Here is a 26,621-nt window from a genome sequence, read left to right as displayed (position 1 = left end):
TCACAACTTTTATTGTGACTGTGAAGAAGCTTCAACTTTTCAGGCAGTTAAGGGAGATGCAAAACATCCAGCTTGCCCAGCAAATCCGGGTAGATCAAGAGTGCTCTACGTGGGATTGCTGACAGATTGAGGGAAGTGCACGTATGTACGTGTAGGAGCCTTCAGAGCGGGAAAGAGCGTTCATGAGCCCAGGCGCTGGGTTCAGCGACGTTGGAGTTGGAGTACAGGGACAGTCTAGTTAAGCCCGTACCAGGACTGGCATCCAGGCTGTGCAAATGCAATTTTCAGATTGATTGATTCAATTTTCATACACCATGGGTATGAACAGAGCTTTCAGATTGAGTGCACAGGCTGTTCTGGGACTGACTCCTTATTGGGAGGCTCTTTGGAAAGGCAGCCAGATCACTTGAAAATACAGGCGCTTGCTTTTATACTTAAAATGGGAGACAGGGCCTTTTTCAGGGCTGCTCTCTGTTCCTGCAGAATGTCACACTATTTCTGTGTTCATCAAACCAAAATCTTCCCGAGGGATTGGAGAAGCTGAGGGGTTTAAAGGAAAGAGCAATTGAACATGTATGTTGAGTCATTTCTAAAACAGGGAACACTTACTCAAATACTCCTTGTTTTAGATGGAAAAAGGCAGGAAAGATTTTCTGGTATCACCTAGCACCTAGGCAAACAGGCAAGGGTTTTTTTTCCCTTTCTTTTTACATTGACTATGTTTGATTAGTAGGTACAGGTTATGCATATAACAGGATGAGGAAGATCCCTTTTTTTTCAGATGAAATTAGTGTGAGATCTAATTTTTATTCCTGCAACTCCCTAACCCCCAGCGCCCCATATAATAGTCTCACTTGGGGTACTAAAACACTTCTTTATGCTAAGATTAAGGGTTATGGCAAAATTAATGTATTTCCCACAGTACAAAAAAAAAAAACCTGAAATATTTATTAAATATCATTGTAATATTCCTGAGGCTATAATAATATAATACTTGCTCTTGGTATGAATTAAATGTTTGCCCCCTCCACTCTCAAGTATTCCAACTCTATATGTACTCTTTAAGGTAAATACAGGGGTTCTCCTTTGAGAACTTCTGAATTCCAGGCTCTGAACCTGAAGATGGTTATACACACAACATTGTATTTAGCTAATGGGCAATATTATATTCCTGTAATACCAAAGCCTAAATACTTATTAAGCCTTCAGGCTAGTAAATTCTTGAAGCTAAATATGCATTTTGCACAAGATTTTTAACAGGGTTTGAAGAAGGCATTGCCAAATCTAAATTGTACTGCATGCTGCAAAGGAATATTTTTGCTGCATTTGACTTGTTTACAAACATAAGCCTTAAATCCAGTTTCTTGTGCTGTTAATACATGCCCTTTTTATTTGCTTTTTACATTTTTCACAGACTAGGGTGAAAAAAGTTAACAAAGCTAATTTGGATTTTTGTAATCAATTTTATTTTTAGATTCTGAATTCTGCAATGTGTGGGTGTTTCATCCTGATTTAAAATTACTCAGTATTTCAATATAATTCTAACTGTATGTTTCTTCCCTCCCTGCTGTGTAAACAGTGAGTTATAGAAAAAATACTTATTTGGATGAGTGATGAATCCTGTGCCTTTATGAAGTGTTTCCATTTCAGTAGTGATTACTGTAAGTGAAATACCGATTAAAATGTAAGTGCAAAAGACAGAAGATTTTTGGATAATGTGAAAAATCCTAAAACCTCAGATTAACAAAATGTGGATAGAACTATTGATCTGAGCATGCATAAATGTTCTTCTAAAATCTAGAAGGGATGGCTTTCCAGTTCAATTTACAATAATATAGCTGCCCCTGTGTAATGCAGATAAAACACCTAAATTTACATAAAATCATTGCATTGTTCCATGGGGTCAGTCTACTCCGTTATTGCCCAGAGACCGATTTCATGGAAATGAAATCATTTTTAAAGCAACAGATGATTAGCTCATGGCCGCTTCCTCTTACTTGAGCTTGGAAAAGCCTCCTGACTCATTTGGACTCACCCTCCCTTCCTAAAAGTAGCCATTTAAACTTCCTGGCAGCCTCACATCTGGCCAGCTGTTGAACCACTCTACCATGGAAAGCTTCCAGTGAGCACTGGAAAACAGCCCAAGTAAGTAATGTGGCAAAAAAAGACAGCAAATGGACCTAAACTTGAAAGCAGCAGACTGAGGAAACATGTGAATGTATGTTCCTAAGAAATTGCCCTGTTTGGTGAAGAACCATGTGAAAGTAGCTGTGAACTCCCCTTCCCTCTTGCCCTCACCAAACTTACTCAGATTAAATTGCTAGTGTGCTGTGATCTGTGCCTGTTACTCTGATCAGAAGAATTCTTTAGTCTTTAATCAACTTCAGTTTATTTTGATTGTTTTTGTGGTCAGGAGGTGACTTTACCTTTAAACTAGTAGTAAACTAGAAAATTATTTTTGGGGTCTGGTGGCTGCCCAGTTTGTGCGACTGGCTGGGGCCTTCGCAGAGCTTCCGCGGCGCAGATAACAAACGACAGCAGTGGCTTGGGGAGGGACCTGTCACGAACGATGCATTTGCTTCTGTCAGAATATATAGTAATGTCAGAGCAGTCATTGGAGAAGACCCGTGATTATAATAATATTACCAGAATCAGAGGAAGCTGATGATCTGCTAGGCAGCTGAAAGAAAAAAAACATCATTAAATGATTTTTAAAAAGTATTTTAGATGTGTTTTTGTATGTTTTCTTGGTTAGCTTTTTTTTTTTTTTTGCTATAAAGTAGATATATTTCTCTTCTGTATACACACACGTGCGAACAGAGGGAAAAAAGAAGCAAGGAAGAGGATTATGACTATTGTTCATCTGGTGCCAGCCCTGCAAATCTTCCTGGTGCAAGGGAACCTACTGGGCTCAATAAGAGTATTTGCTTGATTAAAAATTTATACAACTTATTGGAGAAATGCTTATGATGTAGTGATATGATATAGCAATACAAGCTTTTCCCCCCATAAAACAGAGAGCTCTTACTGTGAATCTGTTTTATATACTGGGTAGTACTTGCATGGTGGCGATATTTCTGAGTCTGTTGTGTGCTTGCTGTAATTGTGGATCCTTGGGAAATAGTCCCACTGACTCTGATTAGTGCCCAGCAGCTCTGCGTGGCACCTCCTGCCACAGCTAAATAAATAAAAACTCACAGAGTGACTTGTGTCTATTTATTTAGTCACTGCAAGTCATCACTTAAAGGATTATTAGCATAGCTCACTCTGCCCTGGAAAATGGCTTTCCTGCTCATCCTAATCCTGTTTAAAAGACTTAGCACTTTCAGCCATAGAGGTCTGGCACAAAGAGCCCAAATGTTGCCCAACTTTAAGTGTTAGGCTCTCACTGAAACTTGGTTATGTTGCAGCTGGTATGGGGGGAAAAAATCTCTTTAGGAAAAACACCATGGAGCCTCCGCCTTTTTTTCTTCCTTCTATTCTTCCTGCTATTCAAAACAGTGGCTGTTAGATCAGCTTCTATGAAAGCATGAAAAAAAAAAAAATACACTAACCGTATTTTCACCCTGATCTGTGATATTCCTTCATCCCGTTCTTTTTCCAAGGTTCCTGGTAGATGGTGAATCTGACAAGTAATTCGGATCTGTTCTGATTCCACCTCCTATTCTGCTCTAATTCACTAAATACAAGAAATTTCAAATACTAATTTGTCAAATATCAGAATATTTTGCATTTTTAAATCAAGATGATATGATAGAGCTACTTTTAGTTTTCCATGGATAAATGTAGTTCTTGCTAGAACAAAAAAATTACTTCTTCAGATAGTCTATAATATTTAATTAATGTTGGCTCTTTTCAAGCAAAATCTATGCTAAGCAGCATAGTTGAGCTGTCTGCAAATATTCAGTGATTATAAAATGGCCATTTATAGTTGAAGCAAATTCAGCTGCAAATGTGAATTTCTGTCCTAAGCACTTTATGAAGTATTCACCGATTCTTGGATTTTAAGTCTGCTCATAGATGCCATGAGTATCGAAATAAATAAAAATAGTCTTTGGTCTTGTTTGAAACACTTCTTTTATTGGTCAACCTTTTAGAACTGAAATAAACTGAAAAGAATCATCTGTTCTGATAATAAATAGAAAATACAGAAGATCATGAAACTGTAGAGGCAGGATTTATAGGCAATGTCTGTAACTGCAAAATGCAGCATGTTATTAATCCAGACTATGTTTTTATATGTCCCTTCATTTTATAATCTATGAATTATCTTAAATAACATACTTTAATTATTTTAAGATTAGGGGAATTTAATTCCCCTAATTATTTATTCCCTGGGAATAAATATTCCCCTATTTATTCCCTGGGAATACTCTAAATAGCAATAAAAGATTCTTATTAAGTAAAGGCCGGTTAACAAGTATGCTTTTTCATTAGGAAAAAAAAACATTTTTCCCTGTTTTCAGATATTTGTTTTTGCATTCTTTTTCTTTCTAGACAGGTTCTTTACAGTGGTAACATATGATCTGATCCAGAAAATCGGTATGGATACTATACATCCCTCTGAAGTCCGCAGATGCCGACAGTGCTTGAGAGTGTCCTGGCTCTAGCAGAGCACATTGGGCTTCTGCATGTGGTGCCACTGCACTCGTTTGCACGGCTGGTCGTGTAGTAAGTTGTGGGGACCTGGCCTTGGCTGCACTTCACATCTCCCACTGTAACTGATTGTTCTAGAATGTCTCCCTGCCCTTTGATTAATACTTCTTGAGTTTCAATTAAAATTTAGCATTGAAGGGCTTTGCCCTTATTATTTTCCCCTTTACATGCACGTCTGTAAGAAGGATAATTTTCTTTTTCATTTTTTTTTAATGGAAATCAACTCAAGTTACCCTCTCATACTGAAATGAACTGCATCAAACTCAAGTGCCGGGGGCTAGATTTCCGAAGAGTTTGGACGTAAGATGCCTCTGTAAATTTGGGTTATCTGTTTCTCAGAATCCTGAGTAATGATTGCCCCAAAAGTCCTAAGGCCGATTTATATGGCAATTTGTATTCCAGGGATGAGGAATAACTGAGTCTGTGAGGGGCTTAAGCGCTGCTGCAGGTAGCAATCCAGTTATGTTTTGCCAATTGACAGGGGTGGTGGAAAGAGCCAGACCCCAAGGGAAAGAACGGTCATGTTTACTACTAATATCAAATAATACAGAAATGAAATGATACATCTAGCAAAACAATAAGCTTGCTATGTGCTGGTTTTAACAACAGACAAAATGCAAAGTAATGCATTTAACCATTACTATACGAGAAAGAGAATAGTGATTAAGAAAAAGATACATCACCAGTTGCCTAAATACATTACCATCATCCAGACCCACTGTCACTGGGGAGCCTCTGTTGTAGTGCGGGTTTGGAGAATCCTCCCGGCAATTGGGAGGTCTTAGGCAGCACGTCTACCCATGAGTGAGGTCTCCAAAGTCACTGCAAGAGGGTCCAGCTTTTATACAACTAAATCAGCAAAACTTTCAGATGGGAAAGTTCCCTTCAAGGTCAAGAACACTTGCACAAGAGCCAACAAAGGTTACAATTTTATGAGCCTAGGTGCAGGTTAGCAGAAGCAGTTCTGCAGGTGAGGTGTGTGTACTTCTACAAAGGCATAGCTGTATTCAGCTGTAAGCTAACCCTAACTCGGGCCTGTTGTTCAGGCCCTGGCAGTTCAAGGTACTGATATTTCTTTTAACTTCCCACACTGCACTTTTAGCTGCTGTTATGCACCTTTTTAAGCAGTCATGCCCTGTCGCCTGCCCTACTGTCCTTGCAACCAGTAGCTGTCCAAAGAGAGATACTCCACCACTTCTTCATCTTGTATTGACCTTAATGGTGGCTTTAAACTATCCCCTTAAACCACTAAGGAAGAAGACACTTGGATAGCAGCAGTGTTTCCTATTGTAGTGCAGATAGTAGCAGATGGAGTTAACTTGGTTGTAGCTGGCTAAAGCTGCTGTGGGGCCTTGTGTTCCTCCCCTGGCGCTACCCAGCAATGTGTGCGTGATGCTGGTTGTGTGATGCAGCAATGGTCCAGCTGGATCTTGGCCAGCTCATGGGTGCATTCAGCTTTGGTTGAGCTTCCATTTGCAAGGAAATTCTTGCCAACTCCATGGGTGATGGAAAAGGTAGGGTAAATCATGCAGTCTCATTAATGGTTATAAATAACTGATAGGGGAGCATTAGAAATCTCTCACTAAGAGGGGGAGCATTAGAAATCTCTCACTAAGAGTTCCATTTCTGAAAAGCTATTGGTGTAAGAAATAATAATAATAATAAAAAAACCACTGGAAGATGAGGCCTGAAATCTGGGCAAGAAGGTGATTTGGGTCAGACTGTACACAACAACGAAATGTGTCAAGTGAGAGGAAGTAAGGATGTACAGTATGGAATAGACTTGGCAGAACAAGGAAAGCCTGAATCAGTAGAGAAAGATGAGAATAGAAGAAATAACAATGACAATAAGGCGAATGGAATGGAATTATGTCAAAGTGGAAGCAGGAAAAGACAAAGGGATAAAGAGTTCTGAGGAGGAAGAGACAAAAGATTTGCAGCTTAGGCTAGTGTTTTACTTAGTACTCTGAAGTTTTGTTGGTAGACTTTCTAAGCAATGGAAAAAAACCCTGAGTCAGGCATCTTGGTTGCTTTTACTAGTTCTTATTTTTCTAGTTTTTATATTGGAACTTGTTGTTTACAGTACTGGAGCAAGGTTATAGGAGATGCGGTCTTCTGCTCGACTGTGCTTCAATCAGCTATAAAGTTGTGTATACTTTAGCTCCATTTTGGCTTGACATTATATAAACCTTTTTCTGCACTGGGGTGAATGCCTTTGGAAGATGCAGGAAAACAGAGAATGTTCCTGCAGCGTTGGCAGATTTCTGTAGCTCTAAGGTTATGGTTGTGTCCATGTGTCTGTCATATACGGTTTCTGCTGGAACAATGGCAGCTGGAATGGGCACCAGGACAAAGCTGTTGGGGCTCAATTACTTCTGCAGCAGGGACTGCTTCCCCATGGAGCGGGAGATGCACGTACAAGCTCAGTCACCGTGCTGGGGGGAGAATGGCATGAAAATGCCTACGGCAAACCATGAATCTCCTCTCATGGATGCCCTCTCCCACATTGCTCACTCGTTAGTTCAAATTTGAGCAGTATTTTGGGTTTGAGAAATGAACCCCCTGCTTTTTGCATGGCAGCATGTACTTCCTTATGAAAACACTGACAGAGATGCATGCCCTAGCCACATATATGTGCAGCAGTGCTAGTGAATGGGCTGCTGTGCTGGGCAAAGTGCATTAAATATTGTGTCCCATGCAGAACTACTCAGACCCCTTGCCTCAGACTGCTGCAGTAAGACATCTCCTTTAACTACATCGGCAGCTTGTTACCCGACACCATCCCTAAAGTCAGGCTGTCCCAGAATATTACAAAAATAGTCCAGAACAGGCTAAATTCGCCTGCTCTCCTTCCTGGCTGGAGGAACAGGATCTCTTCATTCACACTTTCCTGCAGTCTTATCGCTCCCCATCACTTAAGCTTGTCTGTGCTCGCAGCAGCGCCTGCCATGCTGTCTGCTACTGACCATTACAAGAGCAAGGGAAGGGATAAGCCGTAATATCAGCTAATCTCCAGAGATTCAGAGCTGTAGCCATGGTAGGGACCAAACAAAATTCCTATTTCGCCTTCTCTAGAACTATACCTGGGAACACTTGGTTTTCCATGCTGTTTTACTCCATCATAGGTGGTAGGCAGCGATAGTAGCAGGGAACGCATGTTTAGAGGCAGGGTGGCCAAACAGTGTTAGCCAACTTTTGCCAAGCTATTTGAGATTTGCAGGGGTCAGGGATATTGCAGGGAAATGAGGATTTCATCCTGATCTTTGCTGTTATCTGTTGTCATGCTAGAGATGTAATTTGATGACCCCATTCACAATTAAGTGATACTTAGTGTGCAATAAAATATATATGGTTTGTCACCTATGGCTAGATGACATTTCTCACATAATAATTTTTATTATTGATGCTTTTTATTAAAGTTTTATCAAAGCCATACTTAAGACTTTTTTTTTAGAGAACGCCCTAAATTTTAGGGGGAAAATGGATTGATGCAGACAAGTGCCATATCTGGTTTAGGTCCCCCCACCCCGAAAAATAAACTATTTCATTTTTGGTAAAATTTCAAAGCACATACAGAAATATTCCCCATGTAATGCCACTCTTCAATGGTTGGCCTTCAAAGATATATTTGCCTGCTACTTCTTGACTTTCTGTAGACATTTTTAGATGCAAATAGTAGCATATGAAGATAGAGAAGGTCTGTATTTGACCTTGCTACTAGGGGGTGTACTTTGGTAGCAATGTGCAATGGCATATGTTGCTTCTCAAAACATTTACTCATGCTTGTCAGATGTTCCCCTTAAGCGTTTGGCAGGTTGTGACCACCTCCATTGACTGTCCTCATCCTCACAGATTTCCTTTGCGGGTCCAAATTATCCTGAGTGAGGAGAAGCCTGTTCTTGCTTGTTCTACTTTGTTCAGTTTTGAGCCCCTCACTACAAGAAAGATGTTGAGGGGCTGAAGCACGTCCAAAGAAGGACAACAAAACTGGTGAAGGGGCTGGAGCGCAGACCTTAAGAGGAGTGGCTGAGGGAACTGGGATTGTTTAGTCTGGAGAAGGAGAGATTTAGGAGAGACTTTATCACTCTGTACAACTATCTGAAAGGAGTAATGAGGCGGGAGTTGATCTCTTCTCCAGAATAACTACTGAAAATAGGACAAGGGGAGATGGCCTCAAGTTGCACCAGGGGAGGTTCAGGTTAGACATTAGGAAGAATTTTGACACAGCAAGAGTGGTGAAGCCTTGGAATAGGCTGCCCAGGGAAGTGGTGGAGTTCCCACCCCTGGCAGTGTTCAAGAAACATGTAGATGATGTGCCTAGGGACAAGGTTTAGTAGGCATGGTGTAGAAGGGTTTAGTGTTGGACTCAATGATCTGAAAGGTCCTTTCCAACCATAATGATTCTACCTAAATAATGGTGAAATGACAAGACAATCTCAACCACATTGCGGCTACACTTCGCACAGACAAAAGCAAAGAAGAGTCAACATCTTCTGAAGTAGGGGGCTGGCCAAGGGGGTAGGAACTGCTGAGTTTTGGTCCTAGCCAGGATTAAATCCCCATCACCTGCATCAAATTGCTGGAGGCATAAAAGACAGTTATCCATCCATCCCTAACTGATGTGCTGAGGAGTTAAGTGTTTCGTGGTCCTCTCCATCCCAGTCCCCCTGCCTCAGTTTCTCTACTTCCCCAGCACGTGCTCCTGCCTCCGTACGTGGTCAAGGAGGTAATATTTGGAGACCAAAGTGACATTTAAGCACTTTGCCTTGTGGTTGCTTTGAACGCAGGTGTACTTCCTCATAGTCTTTTCCAGGGGAAAAGAAAAATTAAAAAAATAAAAAGAGGTTTGCATGAAAACACACTGCCCTTCCTGAGGTCTGGAGAGACACCATGAGGCCAGGCAAGTGTCCGGTGGACGCCACTCATTCCCCCTCCTTGCTCGTTTGGATGTCGAAGGAGCAGGGGCCTCTCAGGTGTGAAGAGCCCTGCTGCTCCTGGCGTGGAGGGGCCTCCAGACAGCGATTTGGCAGCATCAACCCGGTCATGCTTGATTTGGATGCGCTTAAGCGCGGCCGCGGCGGCGCCTCCCTCCGATGAGCTTCTCAATTAGCGCATTGGTTCGAGTAAGGGCCTCGTCCCGGCGTTCCTCCGGGACGCTCCTGGGGTCACCAGGGCGAGGAAACTCCAGCACACGCTCCCAGTGTCGCAGCGGGAGCTGCGAGATTCCCCTAAATACATATAACCCCCTTTTTCAAGTTGTTTGCTTTCATGGGATTGATTCCTGGCACATTAAGAAGCTTAAGGCTTCGGTATCTTCTTTAAACTGCCCACCTTATCGCCTTTACAGCTGACAGCTTCCTGGCAGGTTGAGTGTAAGTAGAGATAACTAGCAGGTTAGTAGCTGTGTGTATATCATAGACAAATATTATACATTCACAACTTGGTATTTTCAGCTTAAAAAGAGGACGGAGGGACCGCTGCGTTTGTAGTCTCCGTGGCTTTGGTTAAACAGCAGCTACTATAAGCAGCTGCCGTGATGCTAAAACACATCCTGAGAGTTATCTGGAGGACGCTGATACCCAGCTGTAGTCAGTGCGAAATAATAAATAGGCAAATTTATGTCTGGGGCTCCCAAATTTCTTTCCTTTCTTTATTAGGGAGCAAACTATTGTTGCATTAAATATTCAAACTACACGAAATCTCAAGGGCTTTCCTTTCCCACAATGTGTTACCAACACTCATGCATATGAAGAACAGTAACCCATATACAAACGGCACCTTTTTTAATGAGCAATATATGTCAACATGACACCTTCTTATGAAATGCTGCTTTTTAGGTTCTGCCTTTGTGGATGTAATAATTGAGATGTTTCTAATATATGCAGTTCCATTACCTGCTCATTGTTTGCGATTTTGGTCCTCTCCTAACTTTATGCTGTTTGCAGCGCTTCCAGCGTTTGCCTCAATTTGTGCGCAGTTTTATTTAATTAGAAATATAATTTTCTGCTACATTAATTATAAATTTGTGGAAGACGTTTGCACGGGATTTTCTCAAGCATTCCTTTTAGAAGAGAGACAAAAATCATAGGGAGCAGGGAAGAAACAAAAAACCGAGGGACAGGCGTAAAAATAGGAGTGCCTCAAAACCTAGGCAATTTATTAAACAAATGAGGGGGGAAAATGATTTTTAATAATTATTTAAATTAATATATTTTCCTGTTGGAGTGCAACATTTATCAAAATGACTGACAGAAATATGTCAGGCAGATATATCTCCTAATATGACATATATTTAAAGTATATTTCTAGACTCAGCGCTAGGTATGCTGAAATCTGAGTTTTGAAATTGTGATTATTTTTAAATCATCATTTTTTATATTTATGTTTTACTTGAAATATTTTTTTCCCAAAGCTCTAATGTTTTTGTGAATGTGTTGATGATATATAGATATCAGCAATGCATATGCATGCTGTATATGATGTATATTGTGTATGTGCTTCTTCAAAGTACCTTGATGCTTTGATTTGTAACTGTTTAAGGTTTTACTTAAAATTCTGAACACCACGCACAGCATAGCCATTTCAATGGAATACTTCAAATACTAAGTCCTAAAGGTGACACAACAAAGGAAATACCTTGGATACTGCAGCTTTTATTTGTGAAGAAAATGCACACAGAGTCCGATGAAGAAAAACTTAACCTGTTTCCATTTCTATAGGAAGAGCAGTTCTATTAAGCCGTTGCTTTGTGGCATGAATTGGCAAGCACGTCATATGATTTGTATGGACAAAATGAATTATTTGTATGCTGTCTAATGAATTGATGTACATCCTTTTGACTAATTTCTAAACACTTCTCTCATTGCAAACATTAAAAAAAAGAAAACCACTCATATTACTCATCTTGCAGTACTTATCTTTTTGGAAGGGAGAAATTCCAAATACAGCAAAGGAATTTATTCTATTGTATGGAAGGGAAAATATGAATCTTTTTCTATCATCCTCTCCTGTAGAAATATGTTGCGGTTTTTATTTTAGACACACACACATACACACAAGAATATGCACAAACCTCTGGCTTACTTCTGCAAGCAGTTTGCTATAAAGTGAGTGTCTGGTAGTCTGAATACCATATATCTGAACGTCATACTCGGGCAAATGCTATGTCAGTGAGTAGCTGCACTAAGTACATTTATGTTTTTCATAGCAGTTAACAGGACTCTTAAGGATCTTTTGCTTGCCAAGTTTCCTGCTGCCCTTTTAACAGAAAATAAAGGTGGGGAGATTGAGCTGGAAAGAGGGGATATTTAATCAAGGCCACATAGCTAGGGAATGAGACGTTTCCCTGCTCTCAAAATGGTTGATGTTGCCTACCCAGTTTCATCATGAACCTCTTAAAGTAAGAAAAGGCTGTACCTGAGCTTTGCTCACAACTGCTTTCAGAAGGCAGGATGCCCCTTTCCAGCCTGGCACAACCATGTGGCATTGGGGAAGGGGGCTCTAAGAAGCACAGCGATGCATGTGCTTGGGGATAGTGGCCAGAATGGTGCTCTCCTTGCCTTCTTAGCATCCACTGTTACATGTATATCCTCTTTTGGCTTAGAATGCATTTGATGTTCTCTGCTGAGATCTGTAGGGTGATTCCCAAGAACAGCGTGATTTCCAGCTGGGGATCATCACCATAGAAAGAACGATTCTTCCAGCACGTATCTTGTGTTCTTCATTACATATCTCCTAGCCAAACAAGACATGGAAACATGATGAGAACCTTGTGGCTGCACTTCCTACCTAGAAGTGTCTTTGCCTACAGCATCATGGCATGAAAGAGCCTGCTAATGATTCTTAAACGTTCATTACTGTAGATCTTCTCACAGAATGTACTTCTCACCTTGAATGACCCATGTGTTGAATTTTAACTAAGGGAACCCATGATAGTAAGTCTGTCATGATGCTGACTTTTTCTTTTTTTTTTCCTCTCCTGCTCTTAAAAGCCTTTTATTATAGGACTGCTTAAGGCGGTCTTCAATTAGCATGTGCTGTATTGTGGCTGGAACAGCTGTTTACCATTTAATAAAGCATGGCATAATTTATTTTCAGAGTCTAGCAACCGTCTTTGCTATTACACCGAGGGAGAAGCACAGTAACTGCATTGTTCACTGCACTGATGAAAGAACTATGGACTTTATTATATGACCTCATAGAACTATTAACTAACCCCCCACTTCTATTTCAATATGTATTTACCTGACAGTCAGTGCATTGATTTCTTAGCCAGAGGTTCTACATTCTCAGTCACCTCTGGGGCAAAATGAAAAATGTCTGTATTTTATGTCCCTCACATTAGGCAGCTAATTATATATTTGTACCTTAATTTCCTTCCCTTCCCCCATCTCCAGAGGCAAACTCCATATGCACCACTTAGACCTTTCCTCCTCAGTCACTGGAGAAGTAATAGAATTGTTGGGAAACAACAGGAGCTTGGTCACTGCTTATCAGGGGCCTTGCTGTTTGTGCAGTTCCTTTTTTCTTAGATCTCTCTTTCTCCACTTGTTCTAAAAGATGTCCTTTTAATTTACTTTTTTATTTATTCTTTTTTTTTCCCAGTTTAACATTTGCAGGAATGTGGGATGGGATGAGGCTAGGAATGAATCTGAAAAGCCCATCTTGAGCTTCTCGGTTGGGTTGCCGCTTCCTGTGCTGCAGCAACATGGGTCTATATACAGGTGTAGGGGAAATCACAGATCTCACACATCCCCGTTGCTTGTGACACTAGTTCCCTTCCTGGAGGGATCGTAGGTCGTGTGCTGTGCCTGACATTCCCTGTATGGCATTGCCACAAGGACGGGTGGCTGTGGCATGGCATGGTGTGCATGTGGCAGGCAGGCACAACGGCCAAAACTTGTGACAGTGCAAGCAGTTAATGAGCTGGGGCAATAACCCAGTCAGCCCAGGTACAGTGCCACACAGACACGGTCACAGCACCCTCAGCCCTTGAGCTGTGCCACCTTGCTCTGCCAGCTAGACCTACTCCTAAACTGGGACCAAGGTTGAGATATTGCAGGACTCCCCTTCTCTGTTTGACTTGGGCATTAAATTTTGCTTTAAGTTGCTCTAGTTTGTCAACAAAAACACATCAGCTGAATACCTGCAAATTTTTAGATTCAGCCTGTGTGTGTAGATGGATTTACATGCATGATTTAAAGTAAAGCATGTGTTATAAAGATGAAGTTTATGTGGTTGCTTTGTAGAAATGGATGTAATATTGATGTTGACTTTACTGGTAGAAGTTTAAGGATGTCACGATGCATGAGTGGTGGTGCAGAGCAAAGCCCTGAGTGCATTGGGAGGTCATTTTTAACTTGAATTTATTTCCACGATATCAGACATAGATCATTGTGCACTGTGCACAATCATCCTTGCTTTTCAACTGAGTCAACGAGAGCGGTTAAAGTAAATCTAAAATGAAACAAAACTGTAACTTGATTAAAAGCAGATCGTAAATTAGGCCAGAATACATCTTAAAATTGCATTTTAGCCTTAAACTGAAAGTTTGATGATCTGGCTGCATGACTGAAGGGAGAGGGTAGCAGACTGTGACATAAACGATGCAACTATATTTGCTCCAAAGATGAACAAGGTTCTTTTTTAAAAGTTGTGTGATTTAGGCTTTGAAGTTAACACTACATAGACCAAACAACAAATGTCCCACCTCCCAAAGCTTTTTAAAACTATAGATTAAGAAAAATATCATTACCTCAATTACACATGGTCATTTTTCAAATTTTTCAAGTCCAATTAAGGCTAATAATAATTACATGAAGTGAAAGCTAAGAGTGCAGGGTAAGTTTCACAGAACACAAATAACCTAATCAGGGAAGGATATAGAAGAAAATCTATATTTTGTTTTGAATGCCTGGTTTTGAGGTGTTTGGAAATGGAATTTGTCCGTGTTAACTTTACATAAAGAATTCTTTCATGCAGTCTGAATATAAGAAAAGGCTCCATTTCGTGAACTTCAGCAGGCACAAGACAGTTTGACAGTGTGTTCTACACAAATCTGCAGCACACTGGAAATCTGCACTGGGGGAATGGCTCAGTTACATTAAATTAAGATCCACAGTGATGAGGGTGATATATAAAACTTGAGGTGCAAGAAAGACAAAAAACAAACAAAAAAAACTTTACTTCCAGTTTGCACCACCAGTTTCAGCATGTATATCATGCTGCATGTACTTACACAAGCGCTATACCTAACACAGCTGAAGCCAAAGCCAGATGGGATTACTCACACACCTGGATTAGCCAAAATAAAAGCAAAATACACCCACAGAAGTGGAGCGTCAATGTGCTGAGAGGCTACAACCGTGCCCTACTCCTGTACTGCCATTTGTCCATGACCCAGCCATCAACCAACTTAAAATCCTCGTAGCTGAGGCTTTGGGGATGTGCATGGCTTCCAAGAACCTAGGCTGTATTTTCAGGTGTGACGCTTGGGGTATGTTTGCAAAGAGACAGTGTTATGAATATCAGCATACTTCCAATGTCAAGTTAATTCTGCCCTGTCTGAATTGGCTTTTAAAGTAAAGCAAAGGATACTGAGGTGAAAAGGCTTCTCCTCATGAGTCTGGCAAAACTAACCCTCCTTTCACAGCATTACCAAAGAAGGCAAAGAAGTGAATCAGCCTTTAATTCTAGCAGAGGTTTAAAGCCCACACTTCAGCAATTATGCTTAAATGCCTTCCTTAACCCACTTAAACTAGAAGCGCTGCTTTGTTTGTCGCTTTTTGCTTCTTTCCCTTTTTCACTATCAGAAATTGGGGTCATGTTTTTAAGCTAATTTGAATAGGCATCTAAATAAGGACCAGCTTATCAAAAATGTCTAAATGCTGCTCTATTATGACACTTCTGGTTTTACATTTTCAAAAATGTAAAACCACCCAGGATGCTGAGCTGTTATGCAAACCTGAATGCCTCGCCTGCAGCCGAGGAGTTCTCAATATCTAGCCTGGAGTTTAAGTAAGTGACTTGATGTGTGAAGTATCCTCATTTGCAGCTTCCCAGCGTCCCCTTTTCCAACACCCCAGTTTTTGTCCCTTGAAAATATGGGGAGTTAAGGGTGTAGAAACAGCAATGAGTATACAGAAGAAAATCCAGTGGTTATTTTCTCCTGGTTTCAGTAGGTTGCCACCTTTTTCCTTTCCTTCTAAGGAGCCTCTGTTATGCCAGTCACTGTTGATTACTAGACTAGAGTTAATTCAAAGCAAAGTCCCCAGAAATCTTTTACTGGATATTAGTGAGCACAGAGTCTGGCTGGCTACAAATGAGCGAGTTGAATAGGAACTCTGTTCCCTCACTGCTTCTGGTTTTGCATGGTTTAGCATGGTTCAGTAGGGAAAGTGGGGCAGTTTCTCTTCTCCCCTTGGCTAGGAGCGTGTTTCATTTTCACTGAACATTTAGAAAGCTGTTCCAGGGAACTGAGGATGGGTGGGAGTGAAATAAGTTTTCCGGGCGTTCATAAAAATGCAAGTGGGACAAATTTACCTGCTTCGATTTCTGTGTAATTTGAGAGGGAGGATTTTCAAAAATATCTTGTGGGAAGTAAAAGAATAAAGACTGTTTAAAGCCAGTAGTACTTGTGTCCCTAAGTCACTTAGAAACTTTTTTAAATCTCCACCTAATAATCTAAATAATATTCAGCATGTAAAGATTACATGTTCTCTAAAACTATACTCTTCAGTGTGCTTTGTAATCTAGATCCCTAGATAAATTTTTTCTCTCTCATTAACTTTTAGATTCTTTTATGTGGTTTTATGCTTCTCCAAATAGCATGTTATGCTGACTGAAATATTTGCTCAGGGCCAAAATCTGCCTTCAGTACATACAGTTTGAATTGAAATCCTGAATAATACACATACCTACTAGGAAAAAGGAGTTGATTGTCTATTTTGGTAAATGTCTGATTACATTTAAAACAGTCTGTATTATTTTTATCCCTCATGCATTGTGAAGAACAGTGGTTTAAAAGTATCATTTCAATTTTTTATAGAAACAGCAACTATCTAGCAGGGATATTACAATGTGAAGATTAGGTCTCACCTCCTTGTTACCAGTAAATTGAGACCAAAATTAAGTGAGTTGCCAGGGTCACCCAATCAGTTAGTGGCAAAGGCAAGTTTAGAAATCAGACTCCATATATATTTTTCGCTAATGAACCTAGTTAACCCAGGATTGAGAATGAGGGGAAAAATAATTTGAAACCATGTGAAGCTCTAGGTAATTACTATGCCACAGGAGAAATGCCATTTAAAGCCTGTTTTGTCATTCCTAAATCTTAAGGTGTTTTTTAATTTTGCCATGCATGTGCCAATGGACAATTTGTACACTTAATGCAAACTGAAAACCCAGGCAGCTTACCCAAATTATGGCAGTTTTAATATAAAAAAAAATAGGCAAAAAAGTGCTTTTGATAGCAAAACAATGGGTAGTAGCAAAACAAATAGAGGACAGTTGTAAGACAAGAGCAGTAAAAAGGAAGAAACCTTTGGAAGCAGCAATAACAAGTGACACTAGATGCAAAATCTTACAAGTTCCAGGTGATTTGAGTTATGGTCCGAGTCAGCCTCATCTTAACATTGGAGTTATGTGATCTGGCATTGCTAGGCCAGTAGTGAGACCTGGGTCTCCCCTCCTCACTTGGGGCCTCGTCCCAAATCTCAAGAAGTGATGAAAATTGATTCCAAGTAGTTGGATTGGATCCCTTTGAAAGTATAATGTTATTTCATTAACCTCACTGCACTTCTGCATTTCTACTTATTCTCATTTTCTGTTCTTTCCCCTTCTGCCTTTTTCCTTCCACTCATCTATTAAACTTAACCTTCAAGTTTTTGTTTAGTAAACCTACCAAAGCAGAATCAATAGCATGGTGCATAATCGTATTTTCTGCTGCTCAAAATGTCAGGTTTGGGTTTGTTTGTAGAAGATTTTTTGCATGTCCTTCATTTTTTAGCCCTGTTCAGGATGTTCTATACCAGCCAAATACATTCAGAGTGAATACGCTTGCTGCTGAAGATTGTTCTAATCTCCTTTTTTGTATATGTGGTATAAGTTGAAAATGTCCTCTTAAATTTTCTAGTGCTTTTCTTCTCAGTGAAATGAGCAAGGATCAGTTTTATAATCCGTCGAGGTAACTGGGTCATAGTCTTGTCTACGTGTAAGCAGATGAGAAGGGGGTAAGTTGAAGCATTCTCCTGCCACAGAGGAAAGGCTAAGTATAATACAGAATGATATTAGACAACTGTGGGCATTATGCAGAAATGAAATTCTTGACACTTTGGGGGAAAAATAGTCTAAGGGAGTGTAGCTCAGTGCCTCAGCTCTGCTAAGATGCTGTCAAGAAACTATTTGTTCTTTCCCATAGTAAAATGTGCTTAAGTTTGTTGGCCTCTCAAGTTTCAGGAGGAGAGGAAAGAAAAAAAAAACAGTATATGGAGAGTCTAGAGCTCATAGTCTTGTGTGAAGGAGTGTATGAAGGTGGCTCTTGACTGATCTCTTGATCCTTGGACAAAACTGAGGAGAAAGTCTAACGAATGCATCGTTTTGCAGTAAATTAGATCAGATTTCCGCATCTCCGCACTCAGTCTGCGAGCTGACAGTTCAGTAAAATGTTCCCTTGTAAGGTTCGCCCTCTTAGGAAAAGGGGCAATAATTCATCATTAGAATTTCAGAGTCCAGGTGTAGATGAAAACTGATGGAGCCTCCAGCGAGGCAGGGAAAGTGCACAGAAGAAGAAAATTTTATCTGAAGCCTAATTCCCTGGTTACAGCAGAGAATAATTAAGATAATATTGCTTCAAGAGTTCTTTAATGATTAAAAATCACATATGCAGAATCCATAAATTGGAGGGCAACAAATTGGAAGGATACAGCGCCGGGGCTGTGTTTGGCGCGCGCTGCGCAGAGAAGCGCACGGGCGGCACAACAGCAGCCCCGGCAGCCACAGGAGACCAGGCCCGTTCCAAGGACTTTGTTTAGATGCAACAAATCATTTGTCTGTTATTAACCCAGAGCTTGTAATTATGCAGATTGCCATAGATTTTCCTGGGCCTGGAAGTGAGATTGAGGGTTGTTCACACTATAGCAGGCAGCTCAGGGCTGGCCATGCATTACTGAACTTGCCACATTTATCATGTTGACTGATGGCAGCAGAAGCAGGTCTCAGGTCCCAGTGGTTAATGTAGTGGGTAATTAACTGTCATTTGCCTAGTAATAGGCTGATGATCAATGGTTTGTGTGGAAACAAATTCTAATCAGGTAGCTGATAAATGCTCAGGGAGCAAGAGCAATTGAAATTGGGGGAAACTATGTCCAGAATTTCAAAATGGCATTGTGGGTTTTTTATTATTATTATTAATGGGAGAAAACTATGTTCTTCATATAAACAGCTTTATCCAAAATTAACGATAGCTAATATAAATCTCATGTGTTTGTTTGGTGTGTGGTGGGGGAAAACTAACGGCAAGGAAGGCCTCCTTTCTTTTACATAATTGAAAAAAATTAATATATCCGATACTTAACTGGAACAGCCTCTGTGGGGGTCTCTTCCTTGAGAGCAGCATGGAAACCCACACGGAGCGGGCTCCAGCGCCATAAATCTCCACCCTTTGCGACGCTGAATGACAGACCCAAATTGTTTCACCGCTCGGCAACGTGTAAATCGCGGTCCCTGCTGTAATGGGTTTCCACTTTCACATCCACCCATACACACCAGCACACAGAGACACAGCTCTGTAGAGTGGTGGTCCTGCACCTACCACCCTCTCAACCAGGGCCTCAGCTCAGTCTCAAGGATGACGGAGCTGTTGCACTAAACCATCTATCCATTGAACTGCAGGCTGATCTCCTGCTGTGCTTGAAGATGATGGGGCAATTTGCATGTTTATGCTCAAATGGTGCCGTTGCAGACCTTAAAACTTAACTTTCCTCCTTAAAATCTAACTTTCCTGTTGGTATAACTATACAGTATGTATAACTACTATTTGCCTGTAGTCCTTACTGCCTACCTTTTGCAGCCTGAACTGTGTTCCTTCTACATCTAAACTACCATCATCTTCAAAGCAGATAGGAAGAAATAACACCCAGGCCTTTGGTTTAGTCTTTTTTGATGGGAAACTAACCAACAGCTACAAAAGGCAACTAAGTTTTGTGTCCTTTTTAATGAAGAGGAATCAGAATCTGAGTGGACTCAAGATAACCTTGGTGCAACTCATGCAGGAAGGCTGTGATGGAGATAGGAATGGACTCTTTTGGAAAGTGAATATATATTTTCTGTATAGAATCTGTAATTTTAGTAAATCAGACTTCACAGAAATAGACGTTGGCTTGAGTAATCCTAACAGGAGCTGATGACTGCAGCCTTTCCCAGAACTTCTCCCAATAATCATGGTAACCAGCATGCCAGTCAGTCAGCAGAAAATGGTTTATAACTTTAAAAATAAACAAGCACGTATTATGCAGGAAGTACATCTTAAGTAGAACCAGAAAGTAAAAGGATTTGGAATTAAGTAGGCTTGTGGGGAACTCATGAAATTCAGTAAAATGGAGGGATGTGATTAAAAAAACTGCATTCATTTTTATGTTACCAAACTGAATTTTCTACAGAGCACCTTTGAATTCATTAGTTTAGAACTGCTTTTAATTTGGTGTTTCCCTTGAGAGCCATTATATTTTTCTGCTGTCAGCCTGATGTTGAGGAAAAAAAGAAAACTGGCAGATGTGGTGTTTTCATCTAGTGTGCTTCATAGTTAAAAACAGCATTAACTGCTATGCACAAGCACAGCATTACTTTTAATAACCCATCACAACTATTAAGTAGTTTATTTAAACTTAGTTTCAAAGATTGCTGCCATGTAGAGCTAACACATTTTTTCTTGTTCATTATAATCCTTCTTTGTTACAAAAGGATGCGTGTGATTTTCTTTTCTTTCTTTCTTTTTTTTTTTTTTTTGTAATACACCCACCCACTTGAAAAGTATTGAAAAATCTTTAACAAAGAGAATTTTAAAAAAATTTATATAGATATCTGGCAAAACTAGCATTTCATATTGCTCTTTCAGTATTTTATACTTCTACTCCTGATGTGACTATATATAGTTTACAGCCTCATTTCCTTTAATGTGCTACCTGAATAACATAATCATAGCAATAACTATGGTATAGGGTTGTAAGGTGCATGAACCGCTAATGCTTTCTGACGATTTAAATGACTTGTTCATAAAATGTTCTTTTAATAATAGTGGTAAAGCTTTTAGCACTAGATGTCAAAAATGCGAAGAATATTGGCTTTTTCAAGTGTTACTTCTTTTCTAGCTAAAGTGTGTTTTAATAATAAATAGCACCAAAAGCCAAGGTTATGTGACGCTCGTATTTATGGCACGATACAAGTAGAAGATTCTTGCTGCGTATTCGAACAGCTTGACCTCTGTCTGCACAGTTATGTAACATTCCTAATGTGTTTGCTGTTTCTTTGTTTAGTTAAACAAAATGTTTCTTTTATCCAGAAAGGTCAGTATAACCTGCATAAAACCAACATGAAAATAGGTGCAATATTAGGCTGTCACTGTTTTATAAAGCTTTCCATGGCAAAAGCTATGACAGCTTATACTGTAGATTGGGTAGACTTCTACCACCAAAAAATCAGCCTTTCAAAGGCTGAGTTGCTGGGAAGTGAAACAAACAAACAAACAAAAAAAAAAAAACCCACAATTGTTGAAAAATCCCAGATAAAAAAATGGAAGTGGGATATTTCTTTACAGTTAAGCATCTTCAGGAGTATTTTTCTTTCTGTATCTTCAGGTTATTTGGAGTCACAGGAAACTGTGCTGCCTGCAGTAAGCTCATACCTGCATTTGAGATGGTGATGAGAGCTAAGGACAACGTTTATCACCTGGACTGTTTTGCATGTCAACTTTGTAATCAGAGGTAAGGCAATTTCTTGGGCTTGGTTCATAAGCTAAGTGCTCATTTGGCACTGGTGTGTGCACACATTTAAGCATGGAAAGAGAAAGAGAAGAGGAAAGAGTTACCTAGCAGAGGAAGCCTGAGAGTGGGACCTGGATTCCTTTCCTGGGACTGAGACAGAACATCCTTTATGACCTTGGCCAAAACACTTAAAACTTTTTGTGCCTCAAATCCCTCATCAATAAAAAAGAATAATGTTACTTTCTGTCCTTCACAAGGCTGTCTGTCAAGTTTAATTAATTAATATTTATAAAGTACTCTGAGATCCTTTGCTGCAGAAGAGCACAGCCGTACGTACCATTTGTCACCAGTACATTAGTTTTATTTCAATTCTTTGGTTTTATCCATAAATTTATACTAAAATCCATGTTGTTTCTTGCTGTTGACAGAGTTGTAATCACTTAAATTTAAAAGATGTTGCTTCGCACCATTCTGTCTGTAGCAGCATAGGACTTAGTATGTCTTATTTTTTTCCCCAAATTCTAACTGCAGGTTATAAACATCCCAAGGGTCCAAACATGACATTTTGTTCTGAAGAGTCACCCATATGACACAACTGCAAAATCAAGGCCAAAAATAAAACTGTAACAACTGATTTTATTTTAGATGCAGCAACAGCCTAAATGTGCAGTAGCCACATTTTGAGACTGCCTGGCCAAATCCTATCAGAGTTTTCACTGAAAGCTCCATTTTTAGAATACAATCTGCGAGAGTCACTGGCAGCTTTGCCTTTAACTTCTGTGAGGTAGGAAATTAAAGAACCAACTATCTCCACTCCTTAATGTACATATTACATTGTTTCAATTATTACATGATCCTATTTAGAGTTTTATATGGTTCTTTTTTTTTTTCATTTTCGGGTGAGAAGAAACCCGTGATGAGATGTGCATTTCTAGAGAAGCAACAACAACAACTTTGTAAGATCATAGTCTAACACACTGAAGTTATTCAGAGCTCCAAATAAGCTTTGCTAACTTGCATTGTCCTAGAGCATATTATTTTATAGCACTGCAGTTGTTTAAAAATCAAACATCCCTAAAGAACCATAAAATGTACAGCTGCTAATAAGTATAGCACACTACAATTACACTCTTCAAAAAAAAAAAAAGCCAAACTGACCTTTTTCATTTTGTTGCATGGGAGATTAAAATATCAGGCAAGTAATAAGGACTGCTTAAAGTATGTGATGATGCAAAGTAATTATCAGTTCTAATGCTATTTAAGGTCCTATACCAAATTTGTCTTGCAACAGAGCTAAAAAGCCCTGCTCCAAGTAAGGCAGGCATAACCTTCCAGCAGAGCCCGCTCAAGTAAGAAACACGCACACACTCCAAGATTTCCTTTCTTAAACCCTTCACATCCCTGTTTCTGCAAGCCACTCTTCTAGTATCATTATTAAAGTGCCTAATATATTTCTGTTATTCGCTTCATTTATTACATGCCATAATGGGGCTGCATATCTTTAGTGTTGGTTATGCACAATTAGCACTTAGTTATTGTCTTGTCACTTCAGCCCATACAAGACAAACTTCTTTAATGTAAGAAGTCAGCTAATCTTCATCAGTCAAGCAGAGGAGACAATGTTTGTTACCCTTAGCAGGAAAGATTTTCATCATAGTTAGTACTCTTGGATTTGAGGAAATGAACTTTTTTCTCTCTTCCCCAAAATACTAAGTTGTTGTGATCATTTTTAATGTTCCTCTTTTGCCATGACGGGTGTGAACTAATTTACAGTTTCACTTTGCAGCTAATATACACCGTATTTTGTCCTGAGGCCACTGATTCTCACCAGAAAAAAATCTGTTAGGTGCTTCTCAAGTGTGACATTCCAGGAATATTTAATAATTCTTAGCCTTCAGTTTAGGTTCCTGTTTGATTTTTATCTTTTAGCTTGGACAAAGGTTGCTGAGATAGTCTTATGAGAGTCCTAGATCAGGAACACAGGAATTAATTTATCTGAAATGCAATTTAATTCATCTAGTCAGAATGGTGAGTAGATCCAGAAGTTTCAAAGAAATTCAGGAATTATTAAATTATTAAATTAAAATTAAATTAAAAATTTAATTTTTAAATTCCTGAATTTAGGATTTGTGATGGCTATCAAGGAACCTAATAAACCAGGCCGCTTGCAGGGTACATTTCTTTCTCACATTTTGGAGATATTATATACTCTCTACAGTATTTATTTGGTTGTTTTTTATAAAATCTCCTGTTTCATGGATACTCCAACTTAGTTCTTCTGTGGTTCTTATGGGAAAAAATTCCGTTGACTTTCCATTCTGTCATTAATAAATGGCTTTAAATCTTCTTTTTTTTCGTTACTCATTTAATAGCAAAAAATAGAAATTGTGGACATTTGACCCCCTGCCACTGATTATATATATATATATATATAATTATATATATATATTTACATATCTGCTATGAAATCTCTTTCCTTTTAAACTGAATAATTTTGTTAGTCACCACACAATTAATAATTTTCATTGGGCTTGTCAGGATCCTCTGTTCTTCCTCTACTTGAGAGAGGGTAATCAAAACCAAGCAGGAGGCCAAAACCATCCAAGTGGGGATGAGTTTGTAAAATAACAGTTTAATTTTGAATTTTGTTTCTTTATTCTATGCTTCCTCTTGTATGCAAAATGTTCCTGAGCTGACTTTTTAGATCTACTCTTCAATCTCACTCCAGTCAATATCTCTAATGAGATACACAGAAATATTTTTATATATAAACACATGAGCAATATCCAAACCAATAATGGAGCTAGCAGAACTCAACCACCTATTGCAAGATGTATGTATTTGACCCTATTCCCCACCTTCACTTTCTTTTCCCCAATTAAATTTTAAATTCCCTGCATTCTTTCCATTCCTTGGCATTCTCTCCACTGGGAGAAGAGCAACATATTTGGAATACTATTGTAACATATGCAATAGTTATTGCCTACTATTTAGATTTTTCCTAATGGAAGATATGCAGCGTTCATGAGGAGGCTATAGTGTTTCTTCGGTTGGCATTACATTGCACTGCCCCAGCCGTGGATTTCTCCTGCCACTCTCTCTCTGCTTGTTTGGAACTCCTTCTGGTGCCTTGTGCCTTCCCAGCTGGGAAATAATTACATTAACTCACAACGCATAGATCCTTGGGGCAGGCAGATCTTTATCCTTGCTATCATATGACCCTTATGTTTTTGCCCTTTAAACAGCTGATCTTGGCCTGTCAACAGAGGAGCCTGTCCGTTGCCTTTGCTTTTCATGAGAAAAACAAAAGATTTTTCTCCTTTTCTTGGTTGTTAGACCGCCTTGAATTCAGGGGACTTTGGTTCAAGCCATAAACTCCCTAACTAACTAACATTTAATGTATCTGTCCCTTTTTATTGGCCTCCAGAAGGCTAGATTTTCAAAGTGAGAGGAAAACCTGCTTGCCTCTCCTGTCTCTCATGTTGTATGCCAGAAAGAGAGGACTGGAAAGGATCTCTTGAGCTGCTCAGTCTAGTCCCTGGTATGAAATGAGCACTATGTCATATTTTCTCTTTCATAAAGCTATTCAACTCTAGAATCTAACTGCTCCATGCAGGCAGTTTTTGCCATATGCTTTCTTTCCTTTTGCTCCTGCTACCGGTGTGTAAAGCTGTGGGGATTTTGTGAATATTAAGCTCTACTCCTAGTTTAAAGATTTGTGCTTCCCCTTGTCTTTCATGTCTCTGTACAGCTTCCCCCTAATTTGAAGAGTTTTTCCATCTCCTGAATGCCCACATTGCTTAGTGACAGTCATCTTAATGGTTTGAATGCTCCCCTTTCTGCTCACTATTTAACATCTCAGAAGCACTTCACCTCACTTTGGCAGCTCCCTCAATGTAGGTTGACTTCTGTAGAAAATTTAAAGGGAAAAATGGAAACCACTAGAAAGATAAACTTGTAAACAGACATTGCCTTTCACACTTTGTCAGGTTGCATGTGTGTGACTAGCAAAATGGAGTGGAAAATCTTGCAAGTAGGCTCAGCTGCATCTTTGCTTGACACTTTTGACTACAGTGATGATCTCAGTCTGCCTTCGGCTTTCCCACTTTCCTGAGTTTCTGTGACTTCTTTTCACTGTCTGTTGGCTATTTTAGCAGCTTGTTCCATACTTCTGCCATAATTCCGGTCTATATCCTGAAGTCAGCTTGAGATGTGGTTTAAAACCCCCCATCTGCTGCCATTGAGGGGTGTTTAAATCAATTCTTCTGGCCTCTATTTCTGTCCTGGCAAGAGGCTTTATTTTACTGGGCACTAGACTGAGAACGGTTACATGGTCATTCAAATCTCTGTCCTCATGGAGCTGTAGACACTTAGGACTTGTGTAAACTGCAGCGTGCCCGCACAATACCAGCTTTGTTCGCTATCAAGCAGGGGAGTTTGTGGAACGTAATGTTAGGGACATACTGATTTCAAACACTAGCATTAGATCTTTCTGTCTATGTTCCTCTCATAATTTTTTTAAGACTTTTACTTTCACTGATCACCTCTACATTTAGAATAAAATATAAATACATTTTCCATACCAGCTTTTGTAAAAATAATAATTGAAAAGCTTACCAAGTTGAGATTTTTCATCTTAAGCTGAGCTGGCTTACCATTTACCTAGGATTCTGTGTATTTAATTCATCTTACTGATGAAAACTTAGAAGCCTACTCACAGCTTAGACTTTCCAGCCTTTGATAATAAATGGACATTTTGACAGAACCCTAAAATTAGTAAAATACAGGTGTGGACAGATGATCTGTGAAGTAAAAGAGTGGCTTTGTTCTCTCAGTAATGCATGTAGATTAGCATTAATTTGAGTTAGACTGGAAACTCAACTGAAAAAAAAAAGAAAGGAAAGGAAAGGAAAGGAAAGGAAAGGAAAGGAAAGGAAAGGAAAGGAAAGGAAAGGAAAGGAAAGGAAAGGAAAGGAAAGGAAAGGAAAG

At 39.5% G+C, this 26,621-nt stretch overlaps 1 protein-coding gene across 5 annotated transcripts in view; it reads left to right on the top strand.

Moving 5' to 3' along the window:
• The window catches only part of LMO3 (LIM domain only 3), a 60,438-nt gene that overhangs the window by 28,647 nt on the left and 5,170 nt on the right, over nt 1-26,621 (top strand). For all 5 annotated transcript variants that reach the window (XM_026035572.1, XM_026035568.1, XM_026035570.1 and 2 more), the window contains one exon: nt 21,507-21,632. In XM_026035572.1, coding sequence (XP_025891357.1) covers nt 21,507-21,632 — 126 coding nt within the window. The remainder of the gene's footprint in view (nt 1-21,506; nt 21,633-26,621) is intronic.

This window comes from Nothoprocta perdicaria, unplaced genomic scaffold, assembly GCF_003342845.1.
Source record: "Nothoprocta perdicaria isolate Ctin4 unplaced genomic scaffold, notPer1 scaffold_161, whole genome shotgun sequence".
NCBI classification, from domain to species: Eukaryota; Metazoa; Chordata; class Aves; order Tinamiformes; family Tinamidae; genus Nothoprocta; species Nothoprocta perdicaria.
Note: the sequence above shows the minus strand (reverse complement) of the source record. Positions and strands in the feature narration are given on the sequence as shown.